This window comes from Anabrus simplex, chromosome 11, assembly GCF_040414725.1.
Source record: "Anabrus simplex isolate iqAnaSimp1 chromosome 11, ASM4041472v1, whole genome shotgun sequence".
NCBI classification, from domain to species: domain Eukaryota; kingdom Metazoa; phylum Arthropoda; class Insecta; order Orthoptera; family Tettigoniidae; genus Anabrus; species Anabrus simplex.
The window spans coordinates 59578794-59602389 of NC_090275.1; the positions used below are offsets into that span (position 1 = coordinate 59578794).

Consider the following 23596-nt stretch of genomic DNA (forward strand, 5'->3'; position numbering starts at 1 on the left):
ACCATCACTTCCTTCCCACTTCTAGGCCTTTCTTATCCCATCAATATCAATATCATTCTTAATTTCGTCGGTGCGACGTAAAGCAAGTTGTAAAAAAAAAATATATATTTATTCTAATTTGCCAAGTTGGTTTTTCGTTTAGATTATAAGTTACAATTTCACCTAAAGGCTTAAATTTATCAACAGTTTTGATTTCATGTTCATCAACATTGATTTTATTTTTGAGTGGTGGATGAACATGACTTCTGGTTTTTTTTTTTTTTTTCAAAAGAAATTCTAAGACCTATTTTCTGGTCTATTTCCTGCAGAGATTATGAATTAATTATAATAATTCTTACTGAATTCTTTTTTTTTTTTTTTTCCAGAGTATCTGTCAAGAACATGGCTTATATTGGTCTTCGAGATATTGATGACCATGAAAGGTATGGTAACTGGATTTAGAACAGTTTTAATGATTAAGTATATTTACACTATAAATTGAGGATAGTTATGTCCACCTTTTCAATACAAAAACAATGTGAGGTCATTAACACATCACATATTTATTACCTTTATTTCATTTTAATGCATGTCAATTTAGTACTATCGACCAAACAAATGTACTATTATCTTTAACGCCTAGGAGTTATAAAAGTTTTTAAAGATTGAAAATTGTTATCTGGTTGCTCTTTTAACATTTGGTAATATTTAGAAAAACTGACAATAAGCTTTACCTTTAGTCAAATAATTGTATAAAGTCATAATATATCGCATAAAATATGCTACCAATTTTAATATAAGGTTTTATGGTGTACACCAAAAATTTTAATAGTCATTGTAAGAATATGTTCATTTTTATATATACATATATGTATGTTGTAAGTTATGTTAATATTGTACTTAGGCCTTGTCACTAAGTTTCCTATGGCTGATGATGGCATACAAATAATGCCGAAACCGGTCCCAATGTTTGAAAGGTAATAAATATGGAATATGTAATATGTGATGTGTTAATGACCTCACATTGTTTTTGTATTGAAAAGGTGGACATAACTATCCTCAATTTATAGTGTAAATCTAAATTCAATACGGACCAAACTGAAGTTCTTAACTTTAAATAAGTATATTTATGCACATTCTTTTAATCAGACATAAAATATGCATAAAACGTACTTTAAATACACTGTATACCTTATTTGCTAATCATTTTGGGTACAAAAATATCCTTTACTGAGTCACAGGTAATTTATAAGATATCCATAAAGATTCTAAAGGAGTGTCGCTGATTACTACTGACCACATATTGAATGGTGTGAGCGGAGGCCTAATGAATTGAATTAGTTTTCAGATTTTTACCAAATGCAACTGAATTTATGTAAGTGTTTAATATATAATGTGCCTTTATTTTTCTTTTACGTGAAAAAAGTAATACAATATCAATACATAAACCATATACATAAAGCGTGGTAAATTGTCGTCAGTATGTGGTATATTGCTAAGCTATTTAACAATTAGTTAAACTAGTGATGAGTGAAGTTTATGGCTGCAATTGGATTTGGGTCTTTAAAATATTCATTGGGATTAAAAAATATTTCAAACTGATACGTAAGAGGAGTGCCTCACTGCACCCAATGACTTGTGGTGCCACAAGCAACCACCCCACTGCTGCTGACAGCCATGATTAAAATACAAACAGGACAGTATCAACAGGTAAAATACTGTACATACATATAAATATATAGCCAAGAATCATTTTGTACCACTAAAGGCATAACTACCATACAAATGAAAAGTTAAATTTGAGTGTCCATGCTGTTGATTAAAGCCAAAGCTTCAGGCGTGGCCAAGTTCAGGTCCTCAAAGCTCCATATGCTCCATTGCCTGTAGAATGTTCCTCCAGTCACAGAAGGGGAAGAGAGTCCAGCCTTGTTGATGAAGAGCAGAACCAGTTCTTCCCATGCTACATCATTTAGTGGTTGGGTCTATTCCAAGCTCACCAAGACAGATGAAGCCTGATAGTTTTCAGGAAAGATTCTCAATGTGCACAATGCCTCGAGGGGTAGATGACATCCACTCTGTTCATCGGCTGTTGTTAGAACTGAAGCAACCACATGCCAGTTCTGAACATGCAAGTTTGTGGGTCTTAAATCTAGTTGTTTTCAGTTGACTGACATCCTCACAGATTTGGAGTGCCTCATTCTTGAGCATCCTCAACCACAAATGAACTACTAGGATCTTCTGTTTTCTGAAATGAGGGGGTAAGATGGTGGCCACTAGCTGAAGATCCACCAGCTGAATGTGACAGCTATTGAGCCACATCACCGAGTAGTAATCAGCTGTGGAATAGATCAGTGTTAGAGCAGTTCTTCTTATCATGTTTGCAGTATCCTGCCATAAGTTCTGATGAAATATTGCAGAAGGTTGTTATGGCTCTTCAGTTTTCCAGCAGTTTTGCACATGAGTGATCTACGTAGGGTCACTGCTAGATGTTTTGAAGTGTTATTGCACTGTACTGTCTGACCACCATCATCATCACCATCTGGAGCAGTTTCCAACCACAGGCTTGGAACATGCTGTAAGCCTCTCCATTGTTTTCTGTACATTTACCACTTCTCTTCTATCACTGTCGTCTAGTTCCCTCCTCTTGCCTCGATGCTCCTCTTTATACCTTTCAGCCATCTGTCCCTCAGTCTTCCTCTAGGTCTTCTTCCATTCAACTCCATTTCTAACATGGTATCCTCTCTTCTCCCATTCTCTTAACATGTCCATACCACTGCAGCCTTCATTGTTCTGTCTTTTCCTGTAGGAGTATCTCATTTACCATTTCCTGAACTCTCTCTGGAAGGAACACCTAGTCGCCGTGTTTTTTGACCTGGAGAAAGCTTACGATACTACCTGGTGATATGGGATTCTCTCCACACTACACCAGTGGGGACTTTGGGGAAATTTGCCAACCTTTATTGATAACTTCATGTCCCTCCGGCTCTTTTGAGTTTGAGTAGGGAGTGCATTTTCTCAGTATTACACTTAAGAAAATGGAGTACCATAGGGATCTGTACTAAGTGTCACACTGTTCGCAGTTGCCATTAACGGCATAGTTGCCTGCAGTCGTTCCATCACTGTATGTAGACAACTTAGCTCTACATTACAGCTCCAGAAGGGTGGTGTTTGCTGAGAGACAGCTACAGCAAGTTATTAACTGAGTCGACAGGTGGGCCTTGTAACATGGTTTTCGATTTTCAGTGGTGAAAACCTCAGTTGTATACTACTGTCGACATTGGTTTGTGCATCCTGAACCACAACTCTCCTTGCGAAACAGTGTCTTACCAGTGGTAGACACCTGCAGATTCCTGGATCTCTATTTTGCTAAGAGACTAACGTGGCAGCCCCACACCCATCAGCTGAAGGTTGCTTGCATGAAGAGACTTAATATGCTTAAGTTTCTCAGCAGCACTTCTTGGGGGGATGACTGTGTGGTGCTGCTATGGTTTTACATGGCAACAGTCCTTTCCTGAATGGCCTGTGGTAGCACAGCTTACAGCTCAGCATCAAAATCTATGCTGAGCCTTTTAGACAGTGTTCACCATAGTGTAGTTAGGCTGGCAACTGGAGCTTTCTGTACTAGCCCCATTCCCAGCCTACTCGCTGAAGCGGGAGTTCCATCTTTAGAAATAAGGAGGCAGCAGTTACTCCTCACATACACTGCCAAAATTCGTGAAATGCTGCTACATCCAAGCTATCAATGCATCTTTAGTACCCAATACTACCAATAAGTACCACGGCCGGCTGATTGCCACATGGCCAGTCATGTTTCGAATTGATAGCTTGTTACATGTAATAAATATCATACGTACGTTATGAAGTAAAAAAGAAACTCCCAACTTTGATTAATGAGATAACATCTAATAATAACCACAGCGTCTCGAAACAAATTCTAAACCTGAAATCCAAAATCCATAACAACAACGTAGTAATTACAAAAGCAGATAAGGGCAACACCATAGTAATAATGAACAAACAAGATTACATCAAGAAAACTGAAACCTTTTTTTCAGACAATACCTATACCTTAATTAACAAAGATCCAACAAACAAAATACAGCATAACTTAAAGAACCTTCTTAAAAATTCGAACTTCATTTTAAATGATCAAGATTATCAGAAATTAACTGTAATGAACCCAAAATTACCTACAGTCAGATCACTGCCCAAAATTCATAAAAAGGATGTCCCCATTTGGCCTATAATTAATAGTATAAATAGTCCTACCTATCAAACCTCTCAGTTCCTACACAAATTCCTGAAAAAACACTTCAAATTTCACAACTCCAACCCCATAAAGAATTCGATCGAACTTTGTAATTCCCTAAATAAGTTCAGTCTACAACCAAACCACGTTTTACCAACGTGTATACTAATATCCCTATCAACAATACTATTAAAATCATAAAAAACAATCTGTTGAAACATAGCACATTGAGTAAAATCGAAATTGATGAATGGTTAAAATTACTTAATTTCGTTTCAGACAACAACTATTTTACCTTCAATAAGAAAATTTACAAACAAGAAGGTCTAGCGATGGGAGACCCGTTATCTGGAATACTAGCTGATATATACTTAGATAATCTTGAACATAGTAAGATTATTAATAACATCAACGGACTCTGTCTTTGGCATCGCTATGTTGATGATACCATAGCTATCATTGATAAACAAATCAACAACAGCAATAACATACTATCATTTCTCAACAACTTAGATAATAATATTAAATTCACTAAAGAAGATGAGTTCAATAACTCTTTGAACTTCTTAGACATCAAAATCACATGAGCATTGAAAAAATTCGACTTCCAAATATGCAGAAAACCCACCTTTTTTCCAACAACCGAAAAAAAATGATTCTTTACATCCCAACTCACATAAAAAAGCCACTTATCACAGTTTAATATATAGAGCATTAAAGATCCCTATGTCTTCTATTAATTTAAAGAAAGAATTACTATTCATAGAGGAAATAGCTAAATTCAATGGATTTAACACGAGTATGATTGATAAAATAATTAATAAAACCAAACTGAAACTAGGTACAAATTTAACTCCATTGAAACCCGTCAAACCAAAATACGCTAAATTCACTTTCACTAACCATAGCATTTATCCGATAACCAATTCATTAATGAAGCACGAAATAAAAATAGCCTACACAACGAAAAACACTAATCGTAATTTATTCTTCAATCACAACTCTATTAACATCACAGACAATAGTTACTCTGGATCAGGAATACACAGATTGAAATGCTCTACATGTAATTTTTCTTATGTTGGCAAAACTGGCCGCAGCTTCTCCACCAGATATGCCGAACATTACAATGCCCAAAGACACAACAAATTCTCTGCAATGGTCAACCACATGAGGGACACAGGGCATAAATTCACCACAATAGAATAAGACCTCCATATCCTGAAAAGAGTCGATAAAAGTAAACTCATGACAGAATATGAAAACTTATTTATTTTCCTCGACCAACATTTTAATAAAGATAAGAACCTAAATGACACTATTGATAAAAAAAGCCCCTTGTATGAATAGATTCTTATTTTATTATGAGAATCAACTCCCCTCACCAACATATTCTTAAAAATCTTCAACCTCACATCAATTAGCGTTCCCACCTTCCCTACAGCTAATATACCCCCCTCCCTTCCCCCCGCTGCTAGTACCACTAATTCGAATACAACCAATAAACCCATAGCCACACCCACCGTAACATCACTCCCTCCAATAGCCTTACACCGATACAACACGCGCAGTAATACACTCTCTTCCTTCCCTCCCACCAATAGCAGCCCCCCTCCAATAGTTACGTCAACGCAAACAGATCCCCCCTCCAACACAAACCTTCAGCTATAACACACATAGCAAGAAGTCTACTGTTGCAAATACTTCTAACTCATAATGTTACAAGCTATCTTTGTCACCGTCAAATGGTAAGTGCACACGATTCTACTCCAATATTTTCTAATATCTTTTCACACAATTAACTCTACGTTTCTTACTTCCTTTTACTAATTTCACTATTATATGCTTTTTCAACTAGAATATCTACAAACTCACAATTTGCAACATTTGAACATTACTTCAAATTTTGAGATGGTCCATAGAGATCCTATTTGAAACTGTTCTTCAACTTCTATTCTACAACTTCATATCCTCAACGTGTTCTACAACTTCACCATATGCCTCTGACTTTTGTCTTTTATCTTCAAGATCATGATTAACTTCGGATCTCTCGACTAACTTTGAATTTTATTCTCTCTTCTTTACTTTGTTTATATACGATTTTTCGCCATCGTCTAATTATAACCGCCAGACTATCAACTTTATTTTTATGCAATCTTACTACTTGTATAACAATCTGTTGTTTTATCCATTGCACTTATTTTAGCAGCCTTCTAATGTTAATTTTGTTAATACTTCCACTATTAAATCTCATCACATTGTATTTTTAAACCATCATTGTTATTTTTAATGTTATTTTACTTCAAATCTCTTCAAGATTTTAAAATTCATTTCATTATTACATGTTATTTAGATGCTTATTTTTAATTTAAGGTTAAGACTATGGCTGATGATGCCTTCAGGGAAGGCGAAATATGTACCACAATTAGTTAACAAATTTATGTAAATCATCCAAGACGATTTTGTATTGATTAGGTGGTGTAATAAATAACTTACTGTTATTATTTCAATCAATTGATAGCTTGTGTCATGAATTAAATATAGATATTGGTGGTTGTCTTAAACAGACTTTTAGCGAGGTACCTCCGTGGGTAGTTCCACGACCGGATTTATGCCTAGGTCTACTCCATGCACTCAAGGTGAACATGGATTCCTCTGTTTATCGGAGGTATTTCCAGGACTTCATTCACCAGTATCCGGCCGCGAGACATATCTTCACGGATGGTTCTAAAATCAGAGAAAATGTTTATTGCTCTTTCGTCACTGATGATGTAAGCATGAAGATCTCACTTTCAAGTGTATGTAGTGTGTATACTGTGGAGCTTTACACCATCTTAGAAGCTCTGCAGTTTGCACTGGGTGACGAAAGAAACTTTTTTTTTTTTTATGTGTACTAACTCGTTTAAGTTTTCTACAGTCTATTGAAACTTGTTTCACGCAACTTCTAATGGTGCAGCAGATTCATGACCTTCTAGTCAGGTAAAGTGATCCTCGCACCAGAATCACTTTCGCATGGCTTTCAAGCCACGTTGGGATGAGGGTAAACGACCTTGTAGATAAAGCTGCAAAGGAAGCAGTACTTTTACCTCCAAGACCTATTAACGTACCTGCTAAAGATATTTGTTCTCAGCTACATTGAACCTTCTTGGCGTCCTGGGAATTGGAGTGGCTAGCTATCCAAACTCCCAACGAGCTGAGAGAAATTAAAAAGACAACTACCGTGTGGCGGTCCTCTTTCTGGTCTTCCCGGAGAGAGGCCATAGTATTGTGTAGGCTGAGGATAGGTCACGGATGATCTATGCACTCTTACCTCCTACAGAGGGAAGACTCCCCCCCAGTGTGTTCTTGTGGTACCAACTTCACCCTGGCCCACACCCTCACACAGTGCGCTGATCTCTCTGGCCTAAGACGGAGCCTCGGCCTAAAGGAAACTCTCAAACACATATTAGCCTGTGACGCGACTACTGCTGATCTCGTCATCCACTTTATGTGCGACAGTGGATTATTCAAAGCTATGTGAATTGCAAGTGTTCTGTTAGTCGGGGAACTCATATCCCCTTTTGATTCGTTAGTGAACTTTCTGGCTTGATACAATGCTTTTTTGTTTTATTTTGTACTTTATTTCTAAATTCCTTTGTTGAATAAATATTTTTGTTTTATTTTAAATTTCTTTTACACTAAATGTGTTCAGAGAGGATGATACCTAGTTGTACTTCCTCTTAAAACAAAAATCACCACCACCACCACCATTCTTGTTAAACCTACCCGACACCTTTGAAACTTCATTTCCACTGCTTATATTCTACTTTTATCCTTCTTCTTCATCACCCACTTTCCTGATCCATATGTCAAAATTGGCACAATAAGTCTTCTTGGATAACTCCTTTACATCTCTGTGGTACATCCCTGTTCCATATCAATCCTCCCACACTCTTAAAGAATCCATTTGCACACCTTCCTCTTTCATTGATTTCCATCCTGTTTCCTCCATTTTTTTCAATTACACTTCCCAGGTATTTAAAGCTTTCAGCTCTTTTCAACTGCTCCCCTCCTAATGCCATACCATTATACACTCGGTTCTTGTTTCGTGTCGTTACCAGCACTTCACTCTTTTGTGCTGAGAACTTCATTCCATACATTTAGCTGCTCCTGCACTTCACTCCCCATATTAGTAAACCATGTCTACTGAAATAAGTAAATTATTTAATACATGCTGCTTTTAGGCCCCACTGTCGGCAGCCCTGAAGTTGGTTTTCCGTAGTTTCCCATTTTCACACCAGGCAAATGCCGCGGCTGTACCTTAATTAAGGCCACGGCCACGGCCACTTCCTTCTCACTCCTAGCCCTTTCCTGTCCCATTGTTGCCATAAGACCTATCTATGTTGGTACGACGTAAAGCAAAAAAAAAAGAGAAGCTTTTAGGCCTAGGTATTTACATTACATCTTTGAACTAATGATTGAAAATTGTTTCTTACAGACTTATCATTGAGAAGTATCGGATAGCTGCCTACGGTATGGAAGAGGTACAGAGACTAGGAGTCTCAGAAGTCATTCAACTGGCACTTAAAAGAACTGATCCTAGAGGTAAACGGTCCATCCATTTAAGTTTTGATATCGATGCTTTGGACTACATAGAGGCTCCATCTACTGGAACACCAGGTAATAAAATAAGCCTAACTTTTATTAATAAGAGTGATACCAATAATAACGGTGTGTTCCTGTGACCTTGAGGTTCCTTGTTAACCTTTAAGTGCTGGGTTACCAGTTGACTGTTTGGTACCTCAGTGCTAAATTTTTCATTCACATGTAAAACAAATTGTAGAAGCCTAAATTTTTGGTTTATCAGGCAAAAGATTAGCTTAAAATGTTCATAGATATTGATTCTTTATAAACTTAAATGCAAATGGAAAATCCTACATTTATGTTCAATATTATTTTGAGAGAAATAAAAATTACGCTCTTTGTACCCATGCATACATCATCTTTGTACAAAGTAAAGGGGTCGAAAATAAAATTATTTCCTAAAATTTGTAGGCAACTAATATATGTTGCTCCTTACAAGTTCAAAATTTGATATTTTAACAAATTCAATGTAAATGGTAAATTGTACTCATGGACATGACAACCACTGAACAACTGCACCAACTCCACTAGAACAAATGTTAAAAAAACAACAACAAAAAATCATTTTTGGGTTGTCATCAAACACTACTTGGTTCCCAGAGTCTGCCACAGTCACTTGAAAGTCTGGTGAAGGAAAGTCATCCATCCACCATGAAAATAATGATTAAATACCTTTTGAATTCATAGTATTTTTCTTCTTTTATTTTGAAGGAGGCTCTGTTTCTTTCTCAGTTGCAATATTATCAGCATACTTTGTATCACTTTCAAAATCACTTGACAGTACATTAAAAACATCATTTTCATCATCACTTTCTGCTGTGGTTAATAACAGAAGGATTCTTTGATCCAAAATAACATCGCGGCAAAAGCAAATAACGTTTTGTTCTGCCATGCTTGTTTACATACTACTTTTTTTTTTTTTTTTTTTTACAAAGATGATGTATGCATGGTACAAAGAACGTAATTCTGATTTCTCTCAAAGTAATATTGAACATAAATGTAGGATTTTCCATTTGCATTTAAATTTATAAAGGCCCAAAACATAATTGGCCGAACGTAAGTACGCCTAACATCGCTTCAAAACTAGTTATTGAAACTGATGCTTGTTTACATCACAGATGAACTCCAGCTGTAGAGGACAGACATCTACAAAAATCTCTGTTACTTCCTGAAGTGTAAGCCATTATCATAATAATAATGTTATTGGCTTTACGTCCCACTAACTACTTTTACAGTTTTCGGAGATGCAGAGGTGCTGGAATTTAGTCCTGCAGGAGTTCTTTTATGTGTCAGTAAATCTATCGACACGAGGCTGACATATTTCAGCACCTTCAAATACCACCCGAGCGATTAAGGATCGAACCTGCCACATTGGGGTCACAAGGCCAGCACCTCAACAATCTGAGCCACTCAGCCCAGCTAAGCCATTATCGATTCATCATCATCCTTTCCCTTTATCCAGCTGTAGCCGGGTAGGGGCAAATATGGTTCCTCTCCACTTTCTTCGGTCTTTCCACCACTCCTCCTCCAACACTGTGTTCCAGTCCAGGTTTCTTTCTATAATACTGCATTGGATTGTGTCCTTCCATCTCAATCGTGGTCGTCCACAGTCTCTCCTTCCTTTCATTTGCATTTCCATCACCTTTTTTGCCATTCTTTCATCACTCATTTGCTTTATGTGCCCAAACCATCTTAGTCGGCTCTTATCTATTCTATCATTCATTTTTTCCACTCCAATTTCTTCCCGGATTTTCTCATTCCTTATTTCTACTCTTGTGTATCATACTCCTCAAGAACTTCGTATCGGCTGCCTGTATTCGGCTCTCATCCTTCTTTGTCATTGTCCAAGTTTCTGCTCCATAAGCAGTTATGGGTACGTAATACATCTTGTACATAGTTTCCTTTGCTTCCATTGGCACATCTCTATCCCATAACATGTTTCTTACACTATGATAGAAACAGCTTCCAGCCTGAATCCTCTTACAAATCTCATCCTCCAGTCAAGCATTCTCCATTAATTCACTCCCCAGGTATTTGAACTTCTCCACTACTTCCAAGGGCTTGTCTGCAAGTCTAATCTGACCTTTCCCTTCTTTCTCCCCTCTAGTCATAACAAGAGTTTTACTCTTTTCTACACTTATTTTCAATCCACATTCTTCAATCTTCCCGTTCACCACATCCAACTGTTCTTGAACCTTCATGTCCTTTTCTCTCCAAATCACAATATCATCTGCAAATAACATGATGCTCATTTCTCTTCCTCCATATGCTGATTTCACTGTTCTCATGATGTCATCCATTACTATTGTAAACAGGATTGGTGATGGAACACTTCCCTGTGTCAGCTCACTAGTTATTTTGAATCAACTTGTCCTGCCAACTTGTGTTTGCACGCAACTATAACATTCCTTGTACATTGCCATGATCATTTTTATTAATCCCTGTCCAATTCCTTTTTGCACCAGACTGTCCCAAACTTTAGTCCTGGGGACACTGTCATATGTCTTTTCAGTGTCAATGAATGTCATCACCATATCATTCCTGTACTCCCATTGATTTTCCATTAGTTGTCTCACAATGAAATGGGCTCTATTGTTGACCTTCCACTTCTGAAACCAAACTGATTTTCCTGTATCTGATTTTCAACCCTCAACCTTATTCTACTTTCCAGTATCCTCTCCATTATCTTAGCAACATGCAATATTAGAGTAATTCCCCTGTAGTTCTTCAAAACTTTCTTATCACCTTTCTTGAAAATTGGGATGATTATTCCACTTTGCCAATTCTCAGGCACCTCTTTATTCTCCCACACATTCCTGAGAACGCGATATGTCCACTGCAGGCCTACAGCTCCAGCTTCCTTTACCATCTCCACTGAAATTTCATCTATTCAAGCAGTTTGTCCATTCTTCATCTTTCTTATTGCCATTTCAATTTCATTCATTGTAATTCCTTTATCTATTTCTTCATCAACTAATTGCCTTTCCTGGTTGTCCAATGAATGACTGTCATCAGTTCTTATGTTCAGCAACTTCTGAAAATACTCTCTCCATCTATTTCTTATTTCTTCTGGCTTTGTTAATATTATGCCGCCTTCATCCTTCACAAATCTGGTGTTTACTTGATCTCTCTTTTTGTTTCTTAAGATACCATACAGTAATTTCTTGCTGCCCTGCATATCATCTCTCAATTTTTGCGTGAATAAGGCCCAACTTTTCCTCTTTTCTTCCTCCACTACTTTCTTGGTCAAATTCTTTGGCTCCACATATTTTCTTCTACTTTCTTCCTCCACTACTTTCTTGACCCAATTCTTTGGCTCCACATATTTTCTTCTACTTTCTTCAGTCTTAGATGTTTTCCATGCCATCTTCTTTTCCTTCACTTTAATCTTCACCCTATCATTTCACCAGTGTGTCTCTTTGTCTTTCACATTTCCTAATGTTCTACCACCCAAGTCCTCTTCTTCCTTGCAGAAAGAGCTGCAGGACGTGGTACTTTAGACTCGTTCCATATTATTTTATTTTATTGTATGGTGATTATAACTACAAAGGTCCAAGTGTTTCAGCCAATCTACAGCACTTTCTGAAAGATGAAACAGGTCGCTGGGGCTTCCGGAGTAGGCATGAAGAGGGCAGCACAGGATGACATGGTTCATGGTCTGCTCCTCTTCACTGCAGTCACACATAGGAGAATCCATCCAACCCCACTTATGGCATAAGAAATCGCAGCGTCCATGCCCAGTTCTCAGTCTGTTGAGACGACACCATAGTTTTCTTGGGAGGTCGAATCCCTTAATTTTCTGGGTTGGATTTAGGTCATGAGCATTTATTCCAGATGTTGAAATTGACCACCCATACTGCCAGCTCTCGTTTAGATTAAAATTATCCGTCAAGAGCTGGCCAGCCAGTACACTTGCTGGTCTCCTAGATCGAAGTCATCGTGGCGATGGGTAACAAAATTCCTGGTGAACTGGTAATGAGGGAGATGACCAGATCTCCTTTGCTTCTCTCAGCAGAGCCTCCTTTCTCCTCAGGTACAGGTAACCAGTGGCGAGGTGTTGACTTTACAGTACCAGTTATGCAGCGCATTATATTGCCTAGATATTATAGTTTCCTCTTCTTAACAGTAAACATGAGTTCAGGCTCACAACCCATATGTTTCAGGACTTCTTACTCTTATTGGACTCAATACTCCTACTCTTTTCTGACTTGCTGAGAACAAGAATCAGATCGGCCTGATGGCAGCCCACATCCAATGAGGATATGAGGCCTCCCATTCCAAAACTTGCTAAACCCGCTTGAAGTTTTTCAGGAAACACGAAACACTGTTTTCAGACTATTACGACAGTAACCAGCAGTTGCTAAATGAAATGTTGCCAGTTCCAGTTGTGGGGCCGAAAGTTCATGCAGGAGACCCCTCTCATACCCTCGAAAAATTGCTACAGAATAACAATTGCCTTGTGTTGTGTGGTTGAATAATAATAATAATAATAATAATAATAATAATAATAATAATAATAATAATAATAATAATAATAATAATAATAATAATAATAATAATAATAATTCAAGTAATCCACAGCATCCACACCTCATTATGCGAGGTTATAGAATGTAAATCCTTCAGGCTTACTTGCCTCACCTCAGTCAGGGTCATTGACATGACCATTGTGCATTGTAGATAAAATTAACATGTTCTTCCTCGTTTTAGGTGCTGTGTACCACACCAAGTTACCCTTATGTTGTACCTTCTGACATAGTGTTCTTTATCGATGCCATAGATTAATCTGACTGCTTTAGTATTCTTGAACTTGACATGTAATTCACCTCTATTTGACAGTTGGCAGCTCTTGTTATGAAAGATTGACAAAGCATTTCTTTCTCACTATTCTTTGCTTCTTTTACTCTCTGAGAGAGAGGCAAGAATGACTTGGATTGAAAAGATGGAGGCATTGGGCTACAAGGTGATTTTAATACATTTCTACTGGTATTTTAAAAATATTCCATATTTGCCCTATCTGATCCTCTGTTCTGAATCAATGTTTATGATTAAAAAGAATCCACCTCAAGACTTCAGGTATTTATCTCATTTGCCTTTCTTGGCTGGCCATAGTTATGCTGATCTTACATGCTGAGAGATTTTTGTTCTGTAGATTGATTTTATTTCATTTGCTGCAGACCTTTTATGTCTTTCATCTTCTTCTCATCTGCTTGTTGTGTTGATAAACTTAACCATAATAGGTTAATGTGGTTGTTTGATCCTGTATTGATTTGTCTGAATCTATTACAGAACTATTTAAAATAGTTTTACTTGAGTCTGCCTTGTCAATACACCTTATAATGATAGAAAACTATTTATTTTACCATACATGTTTTGGGAAAATCATCAATTCCTTTCATCAGTGATGTCAGTGTATTTATCCCTACATAGGGGCGAGAGATAACACTGGTCCATGTGATCCGTGTGGATGATGTGTTTGTGTCTGATTTTGTTAGAGACCTTTTATCTTTCTCTTTGGTTTCTATGTCTAGCTGTAGCTTATATTCTGTCTGTATGGTCTAATGCTAATGCTGTGCATTTCATGTTCGCCATTCCGGATGATACGAATGTGTTACATAGCATGTATGCTGAGGTTTGGTTATGTTGATGACTGGGTGAGCCTTGCCTATATTTCTGCAACCCAGGATTCTGATTTGTGCTATTGGATCAAGCTCACGAGCCTATGATTACTTTTGTCATACTGTTATGAGTCTCATCATAATGTGTCTTGACACTATATTATTTATTCTACCTTGCTTATTTTGGTCTGTGTGTGTGTGTGTGTGTGTGTGTGTGTGCGCGCGCGCGCGTGCACATGCGCGTGTGTGTGCGTTTATGTGTTGATGTATAATTGCTGGATCCATGTTATTTTTCATGTCTTACAGGTGTTGCTTTATTTCTATTACTCGTTAATTTATCTTACACTTGTTCTGGACTGTATCTGCCTGTTTATTTGCCCATTTTTGGGATTTTTCTCTCAGTTCAATTTATTTCATTTAAGACATGTTTATTTACCTTTATGACTATGGCAACTCCCTTAATCTCTTTGTGTTCCTTGTTTATTCCTTTTCTGCCAGGTTTACTTTTCTGACATTTTTTTCCTGGAGGAATACAGTCTCCTTGGAGATTGTGGCTATTTAAAAAAAAGGAATGAATTGATTTCTAGTCTTGTCCATTCCAATGCTATGATAGTATTCTTTGTTGTGAAATGTTGTTTCTTTCATGTATCATTAACGTTTTGTTCTGAGGAAAGAAATGCTTGGCATCAAATCTTAGTTATTTCTGTCAAGAAAGAAAAGAACTGGATATTATTGTAATCACTTTTTGCTATGCTCCTGTGACACATATACTGAAATTCATAAGATTGGATTTTATGATTCAAATGACTCGACTGTGTTCACAATACCCTAAAAGATTATGAATATGAGTATCCTTTCTCCCTTTGTATTATCCTAAATGTTTCTTTTTTGTGTTCTTATTTTCTTCTATTTACCCAGTTATGTCAATAAAACTTATTTTGTCCTCTTAATCGTTCTGTGTGGAGTACATGCCTTTTCTACTGCTATTCTTTAGTTTAAGAGGCCCGAATTCAGTTCCTGGCAGTCTCTAGCCAGTTTCGACTGGTCCACGAGGGTTTGTTAGTTAGGTTGGTGGGTTGAGCTGATACATATAATACTATTACATTTTTTGACTGCCTAATACTGAGTCTGGCTAGTCCTGAGGTGTGGAACCATGTCAGCTGGTGAGGACTGTCGCACATTTCTGGGGTGAAATGAATGAGAAATGAATTATTAATGAAGTTACGCTGAAATAAACGTGGTACGGGAAATTAGAGTTCCTGGAGAAAATTTGCCCCACCTCTGCTTTTCCCAGCACAAATTTCATATTTAGGATTTGAACTTGGGGTTCCATTGTAAAATGGTGTCTAACCCCGCTGAGTGCGGTCGAGTGTCACGGTCTGAGAAGGCCAATGCTACGGACTGGGAAGTGGCTGAATTAGGGGAGTAAAGGCAGTGGGCGGGCTGAGCTACCAAAATGAGCAGGTTGGGAGTGCTATACAGCGGGCCACTCTGCATGGATCTAGCAGCTATAAATTCAAGAAAGGTACCATCCTGGAATTTATCAGGTGAAATAATGATAAACCACAGAAAACCATTTTAAGGATACCCAATATCTCCTGAGAACAGAACTAGCAACCACAACTGGCTGTGCTGCAACACACTGAGCTTAACCTGTTTAGTAAAAACAAGAAAGAAAAGAAAAGCCTTGAGTCACTTCAATGTTATCCAACTGCTCAACAAATTCCTAGATGATTTGTCTGTATTGGGCATCAGATGTGGGAAACTTACCAAAGAATCTGCTGTTTCCACCTTCCTAAATAAGGTCAAGATTGTGTCCTGGTCTGGAGGAATGCATGCACCACATTTTCTTCCAAATACCCTTTGTGTAGCAGTGATGGAGTTTGATATCCAGTAGTTTCTCACAAAAACACACACTCAGCTAATGTGTACGGCAACTTCACACTACATAATAAGAACAATCGAAATGGAGGGAATAAAATAATAATGTATGGACCATGACAACATCACTCGGATTCTTCACAGAACTAAATTCTCACAGCTTCAGTTCTATCAGAATCTGTGCAGACGAATAAACCATATTTCTCTGAATCCAAAACGATTCTGAATGCAAGACGACCCCCTCTTTTTCCTTCAAAAATATTAAATCAGGCTTAAAAAGTGCTTTGTAAAATCATTTCAATGTCTTTCTTGTACAGTCCGTGTTTTTAGACTATCTTTGTCTTAACACCAACACCGATCATTGGCATTAGTTTTTCCGTTTTTTTTTTTTTTTTTTTGCGGCTGCACAATTATTCTTTATTTCCGTGGGTTTAATAACTTAAAATTGGCATCACAATATCAAAGAGAACCCGTTAAAAATTTGCCGGCAATACCTGTTTCACACGTCTCTACAATATGACGATCCATCAGGAAAATATTCCTGCTGTCTATAAAACTGTTACTTTTACTCAGCGTTAGGTACACCCAGCTACCGCTACACGCATGTCTCGCTTGCTGGGTTCAGCCGATTTCAACGGCTACCAATGTATAGGCCTAATAAAGGCGTGGACATTGAAGTTCAACAAACGAGTTTATTGCGCCGTGGTATGGCCATTCTGCTCTTGCATTTTTTGCGCACTTTTTTTTTTTTTTTTTTACAGTACACATTGTTTTAACCTATCTTTGTCTTCTTGCTAATGCCAAATACAGTATAGGCTTTAGTTAGGCCTATGCCATATTTTCTTGTGGCTTCACAATTATTCTTCATTTTCGTGGGTTTAATAACCATTAAGTTAAAATTGGCATCATAATATGAAAGAGAATCCGTTGAAAATCCGTGCATGTTTATGCACATTAGTCAAAGGTAGGTGGAGAAGTGGATGACAAGCTGGTAACCCAGACCGTATTAAACGGCGACGGACTGTCACTCCTGATAGTGTACGATGTGTTACACTGTTCCACTGTTATGCCAGAGCTGAGGAGGACGCAGATCTGTCCTGCAATGCCATTCGGATGAGGTGTCGATCCTTTCGGGGGGGTAGTCTGGGTGGTGCAACCAGACCCATCTTGTCGTGTTCTACGGTCTTCTGTGAACCATTCTGTACACACCCGTTAGACTGCCGACATACTACGTCCCGCATGAACAGCATTTTCCCAGATGGATGCATCACATTCTCTCATGCCAACAATGCACCCTCTTTCAAACTCACTCATTTGTTGGTGCGGTTCTCCGAAGCATTCTGTACGTCTGCTCACATCACACTGATCCATTAACTTCAGTTTATAGGAACAACGAAAGCCACTGGCACATTTTACCAGTCAGTGGTGGTGCACCGTGATCTCAATGTGGACCTTGAACCTGAGGGCTGACATGGTTCAAATACTAATCATTTCTTCAGAACATACTAATGCATATGTCCTGTGAATATGAACTTCTTATCTCTAGTCTTGCAACATGTTCTGGTTTTTATGAACATCAGTATATATTATAATAATTTATTGCAGCCAATGGCCATACACACAATAATACACATGATTAGGTTACATAGGTAATAAAATTCCATAGGTAACAATGTATACAGTCAGAGTGTATATACAACTGTCCAGAAGGAATCACTATCAAGCACTGTGGAGAGGTTTGTAATTTAATCCAGGTTTTAGGTACGCATCCTAGTGATTAGAAATTGTATGAACCACCTCCCCTACCCTCCTGTTGAACATTTTGATGGTAAAAAATGTTTTCAATGAACGGAACTTGAACTGGCTAACCACAGTGTTAACGACTATGGCCATCAGGTGGGCTACTCTATCCTGTGCTTATTAAGAGATATAAATCCTAGAATGGAAAAAATGATGCATTCATTTCACTGAAAGAAAGTATTTTTCACTGAACAGTTCAAGTATTATGATCATCATTGCATTGTTCTTGCAACCCATAACTAGTACCAGTTTAAGTCTCTCACTGGTTCTCGTTTTCTCGGTGTGTCTTCAGAAGGCAACAGAAGTTGTGAATGTACAGTATATAGTTTGAACTCATGCCAATAGATATAGCTGTATACCTACATCATCATGGCGAATATGTGATAAAAACTTCACTGATGTCCACCTCTGTGGTGTAGTGGTTAGCGTGATTAGCTGCCACCCCTGGAGGCCCGCGTTCAATTCCTGACTCTGCTACGAAATTTGGAAAGTTTTACGAGGGCTGGAACTGGGTCCACTCAGCCTTGGAAGGTCAACTGAGTGGAAGTGGGTTCGATTCCCACGGAAGTGGTTGTCCATGGTTTCCCACTTCTCCTCCAGGCAAATGTCGGGATGGTACCTAACTTAAGGCCATGGCTGCTTCCTTCGGTCTTCCTTGTCTGTCCCTTCCAATCTTCCCATCTCTCCACAAGGTCCCTGTTCAGCATAGCACGTGAGGCTGCCTGGGCAAGGAATTGGTCCTCTTCCCCACTTATATCCCCCTGACCCAAAGCCTCACGCTCCAGGACACTGCCCTTGAGGCGGTAGAGGTGGGATCTCTTGCTGGGTCCGAGGGAAAAACTGACCCTGGAGGGTAAATAGATTAAGAAAGAAAAAACTTTGCTGATAGAAACATACCGTATTTACGCGAATAATCCCCGCATATTTAAAAAAAAATTGCCACACGAAATTGGGGTGTGGGTTTTATTTGCGTCAATATTGGCATTTAATTTTTTTCAAAATGAGCCTCCTAAAATTAGGGTGCAGGGATTATTCGGCGGTGGGGATTATTCGTGTAAATACGGAATTTTTCTTGAAAGAAGTGCTAAAGTTGTTTGAAAAAGTGCTAAAGTCATGGTTGTGAGAGGTTGATTGTATTTTTCTTGTAAAGAATACATACAAAACTAAAACTGGTACCAATTTCAGCAATTGGAACATTCTCGTTTTCTCAGTGACATGCAGAATAGGGATTTTATATATATATAGAAGACTAGCTGATGTACCCGTGCTTCGCTACGGAATTCTACATTGTATACAGAATTCTAGGTTAGGTAGTGTACAACTTGTGAGCAAGATTGTCTTAAATAGTATAGCTCTTAACATTACCCTAGAAACGCGACGGGAGGTCACCAAATATCTTTTCTCATATGAAGACTGAGGGAATTTTCACTGTAATGGTAGACCCAATTTCATACCATGAGTCACAATCAGGTTGGGATGTTTTCATTATAATGCCTTTTTATATCCTCAGAAAGACTGTCTTAGTGGTTTTCCCAACTGAAATGAACATACAATGACGTCAATAGGAATGGCGCGATTAAAAGCAATGCTTTCATATTACGAAATACTCGTTCAAATGAAACACCACACATTTTCTCACTTTTAACGAACAGGACTACGCTGCCTATCTAACAGTCCAAATTTCCAGACCTGGAATGACCAAGTAATAATAATAATAACTTAAATGTTTCCACCTTTTCAATACAATATATTCACAAATTTACAAAATTATACGGTACTAGTTTCGACCCATCTAGGGGTCATCATCAGCCGTATTGAAGCAAAGATCATTTGTGGCGAAATCCTAAGACAATATTATTTTAAAGAATAACAAGTGACATGAGATGTTATGGTAATAGTTAATAATACAAGGAATATACATAATATATGTATATTCCTTGTATTATTAACTATTACCATAACATCTCATGTCACTTGTTATTCTTTAAAATAATATTGTCTTAGGATTTCGCCACAAATGATCTTTGCTTCAATACGGCTGATGATGACCCCTAGATGGGTCGAAACTAGTACCGTATAATTTTGTAAATTTGTGAATATATTGTATTGAAAAGGTGGAAACATTTAAGTTATTATTATTATTACTTATATATTGTTCAATACGGACCAAAAACATGAAATTCATAACCATCAATGGAATGACCAAACCGCAGACACCCGTGATCCGTGAACACTCTTCGGCGTTCTTCGGCGGGGAGAGGGTCGAATTGTGGAGACTCATAGGGCAAAAACTATGCCCAATTACTATTCTGTTTCCTAGGAGTACCCGATGAGTCGAAAAATATCAATTCACTACACTGGCGGCGGAAATATCTATCTGACTTGAAGGCAAATTTTTTCGCCATGCCAGAAGAGAAACCCCCTTTTCACTGCTAATTTGGAATAAATTGAATGTAGAATTTAATAAAAGTGAAGAGAAAGAAGCTTTTCTTAAGAAACGGCTCTTTTCAGAGTTGAATTTTGAATTTGGAAAAGGCCTAAACTGTTATTCTAGACCAGCCGTACTACTACTACTACTACTACTACTATCACTAAGTGATGCTCTGCCTTAAGTATGCACGCTGCTCATTCAAAACAGCGCATCAGAGTAGGGATCGAATAGCTGAAATACTATTATGATCCAGTGTGTCACTTACCAGCTGTATCAGAAAATGTATGAACCAGAGGAATGGCATGCTAAAGAAGAAAGTTTCCTAACTCCCCGGCTATTTCCCGCCAATATTCCGTCAGGCTGTTAAACTCGGTACGCAGTAGTAATCCCATCTATCGGAGTTGAGAGGCAGCATAAGAGACAAAGAACATCACAACAAACAATGGTCATTGTAATGTTATTGTTGATCAATGTTATGCACTTTCGATATTAAAGGCTTTCATATTTCGTTTCCTTCCGACTCTGAAATACCACTCTTATCATAGTCGGTACGGTAAAGCTGAATAAAAGATAAATGATCGGAAATTGTATTCTTTATAACTTTTTTATATAGTACATTTCGATAGGACCAATAACACTGGTATTTTAAAATTACATTTTAGACACCTTCCCTTAAACTACAATTTCATCCAGGATGAATACAATTGTTGATAGCTTAGACTGTAGTTTCTTATTCCCCGACTCTATATACCGATTTTCATTAAATTCTGTTAACCCATTTTCTCGTGGCTCGGCGTTGATATGGACTTAGCAACAAAAATAGAAATTCATGAATATCTATTATCATAGCCGGTACGTAAAAATGTATGACATTAATGGTCGGAAATTTAATTCTCTATAACTTTGGTTATGTAGTATTTATCGATACGACAACTAATAATATAAATATTTGAGAATTACATTTAGGCCTTCCCCTAAACTACCATTTCACTCAGCATAAATAAAATTACTTATAGCTTAAATTGTAGTGGCTCATCCTTCGACTTTTCATACCAATTTTCAATTAAATAGGACCACTAATAACGTAAATATTTAAAAATTATATTTTAGATCTTCCCCTAAACTACCATTTCACTCAAGCATGAATAAAATTATTCATAGGCTAGATTGTAGCGACGTGTTCCTCGACATTGCATACCAATTTTTATGAAGATAGGACTACTAAAAACATAAATATTTGAAAATTAAATTTTAGGCCTTCCCCTAAACTACCATTTCTATCAGCGTGAATAAAATTATTTATGGCCTAGATTGTAGCGACTTATTCCCCGACTTTGCATACCAATTTTCATTAAATTCTCTTTAGCCGTTTCCTAGTGATGCGTGTACAGACAGACAGACAGACAGACAGACAGACAGACAGACAGACAGACAGACAGACAGACAGACAGACAGACAGACAGACAGACAGACAGACAGACAGACAGACAGACAGACAGACAGACAGACAGACATTACGGAAAAGTAAAAAGTGCATTTCCTGGTTACTGTGGACATGACCGATACAGAAATACCATTCTTTCCAAATTCTGAGCAATGTACAGACAAAACTCTTATTTTATATATATAGATCATACCTTACAGCATATTTGGTTGCAGTGTTTCCAGATACAGTGAAATTTCCTCTTAACACAATAAAACCAAATAAAACTCCTATCAGTTTCCAATGGCTGTGGCACTAATTCTGTGTAATATTCTGCATTTCAGTTCGAGGAGGGTTGCTGCTTCGAGAAGGTATCCAAATAGTTGAAGAATGTTTCCGAACTGGACGTCTAGCAGGCATGGACATCGTTGAATTTAATCCAGTTCTGGGAACAGAAAGAGATGTGAAAACTACAGCAATTGCATGTGTTATGTTGTGCAAGGCTGTCACAGGCTACTCAAGATCCGGAAAAGTTCCACATACACCTGAGGAAATACCACGCCCAGGCACGACCACCAATCAGAAGCCTAATGAAAATTAAGAAATCTTCTCCAACAAAAGAACCACTTCCTACAACTGGCAATACAAATCAGAAATCTAGTGAACGAGCGAAAATCCACAGATTCATCGACAGAATTATCAGATCCTAACCCTTTCACGGCTATTTTTAGTGCTAATCAATAATAAATAGCTGTATAATGGACCACAATGTTGTCTACACTATTTCTGCGAGTAATTAAAAAGCAAATAGTGGAAACAATACATCCCAATCATCTCCTATGTGTAATCACACTAGCATTTTAAACTGATAATTATGGTGAGAAGTAAACAATAATAACACAATAAGGTATGTGCAAGTATTCTTATCCCTCAGCAAGTGTCTTGAGGTCCTTGGGACCTGCTCTATACCATTCCTTCATAGTACTCAGTTAGCTTCAGGTACCGTAGCTGTTTGGATAACATCGGAATATGCTCTGTTGTACTAACTATATAACTCAAGTGGTCCATGTGTTATTGTATGTGTAAGATATAGTTTTAATTTTTCAAATGTTTGCATGAATGATTTTGTGAAATAGGTTTTAGAAGTACCTAAAATGTAACATATGCTGTTTTCCACATAACTTTGTTTTTAAATAAATCATTTGATAATTTCATTGTTGGGGCTTTATTGATATTGTGATTACACAATTAGAAATGTTTTGTACCTTTTTAAGCAGTTCATTTAAATATTTTTTGACTAGATTGAAGTGGACATTACCTATATTATATTCAAAAAACATATTAATAAATGCCTTACAGAGTTATTTCTTAGTGAAATTAGGACAAACGATTAGAATTAATAATAACTACAGCATTATTCAGCCTTAAACATGTGCGGTCCTGTATGCTCTTGACGGGTATGGCTTGAAGGCGGAGTTGTTCTTGAATGTCGGTTGCTGGGATGAGTGGGCTTACGCCTTGGTCGATGCAACTGAAGACTTCGTTTGTGGCTGATGTTGCTGACGGTGACGGAAGTTGATGAGCGGCTGCTG

At 37.6% G+C, this 23596-nt stretch overlaps 1 protein-coding gene across 1 annotated transcript in view; it reads left to right on the plus strand.

Annotated features, from left to right (window-relative positions):
- arg (arginase) overlaps positions 1-23218 on the plus strand; it is an 81516-nt gene extending 58298 nt beyond the window's left edge. Inside the window, exons 5-7 of the mRNA XM_067155913.2 lie at positions 366-422; positions 8706-8887; positions 22349-23218. Coding sequence (XP_067012014.2) covers positions 366-422; positions 8706-8887; positions 22349-22605 — 496 coding nt within the window. The 3' untranslated portion in view covers positions 22606-23218. The remainder of the gene's footprint in view (positions 1-365; positions 423-8705; positions 8888-22348) is intronic.
- The last annotated feature ends 378 nt before the right edge of the window (positions 23219-23596 follow it).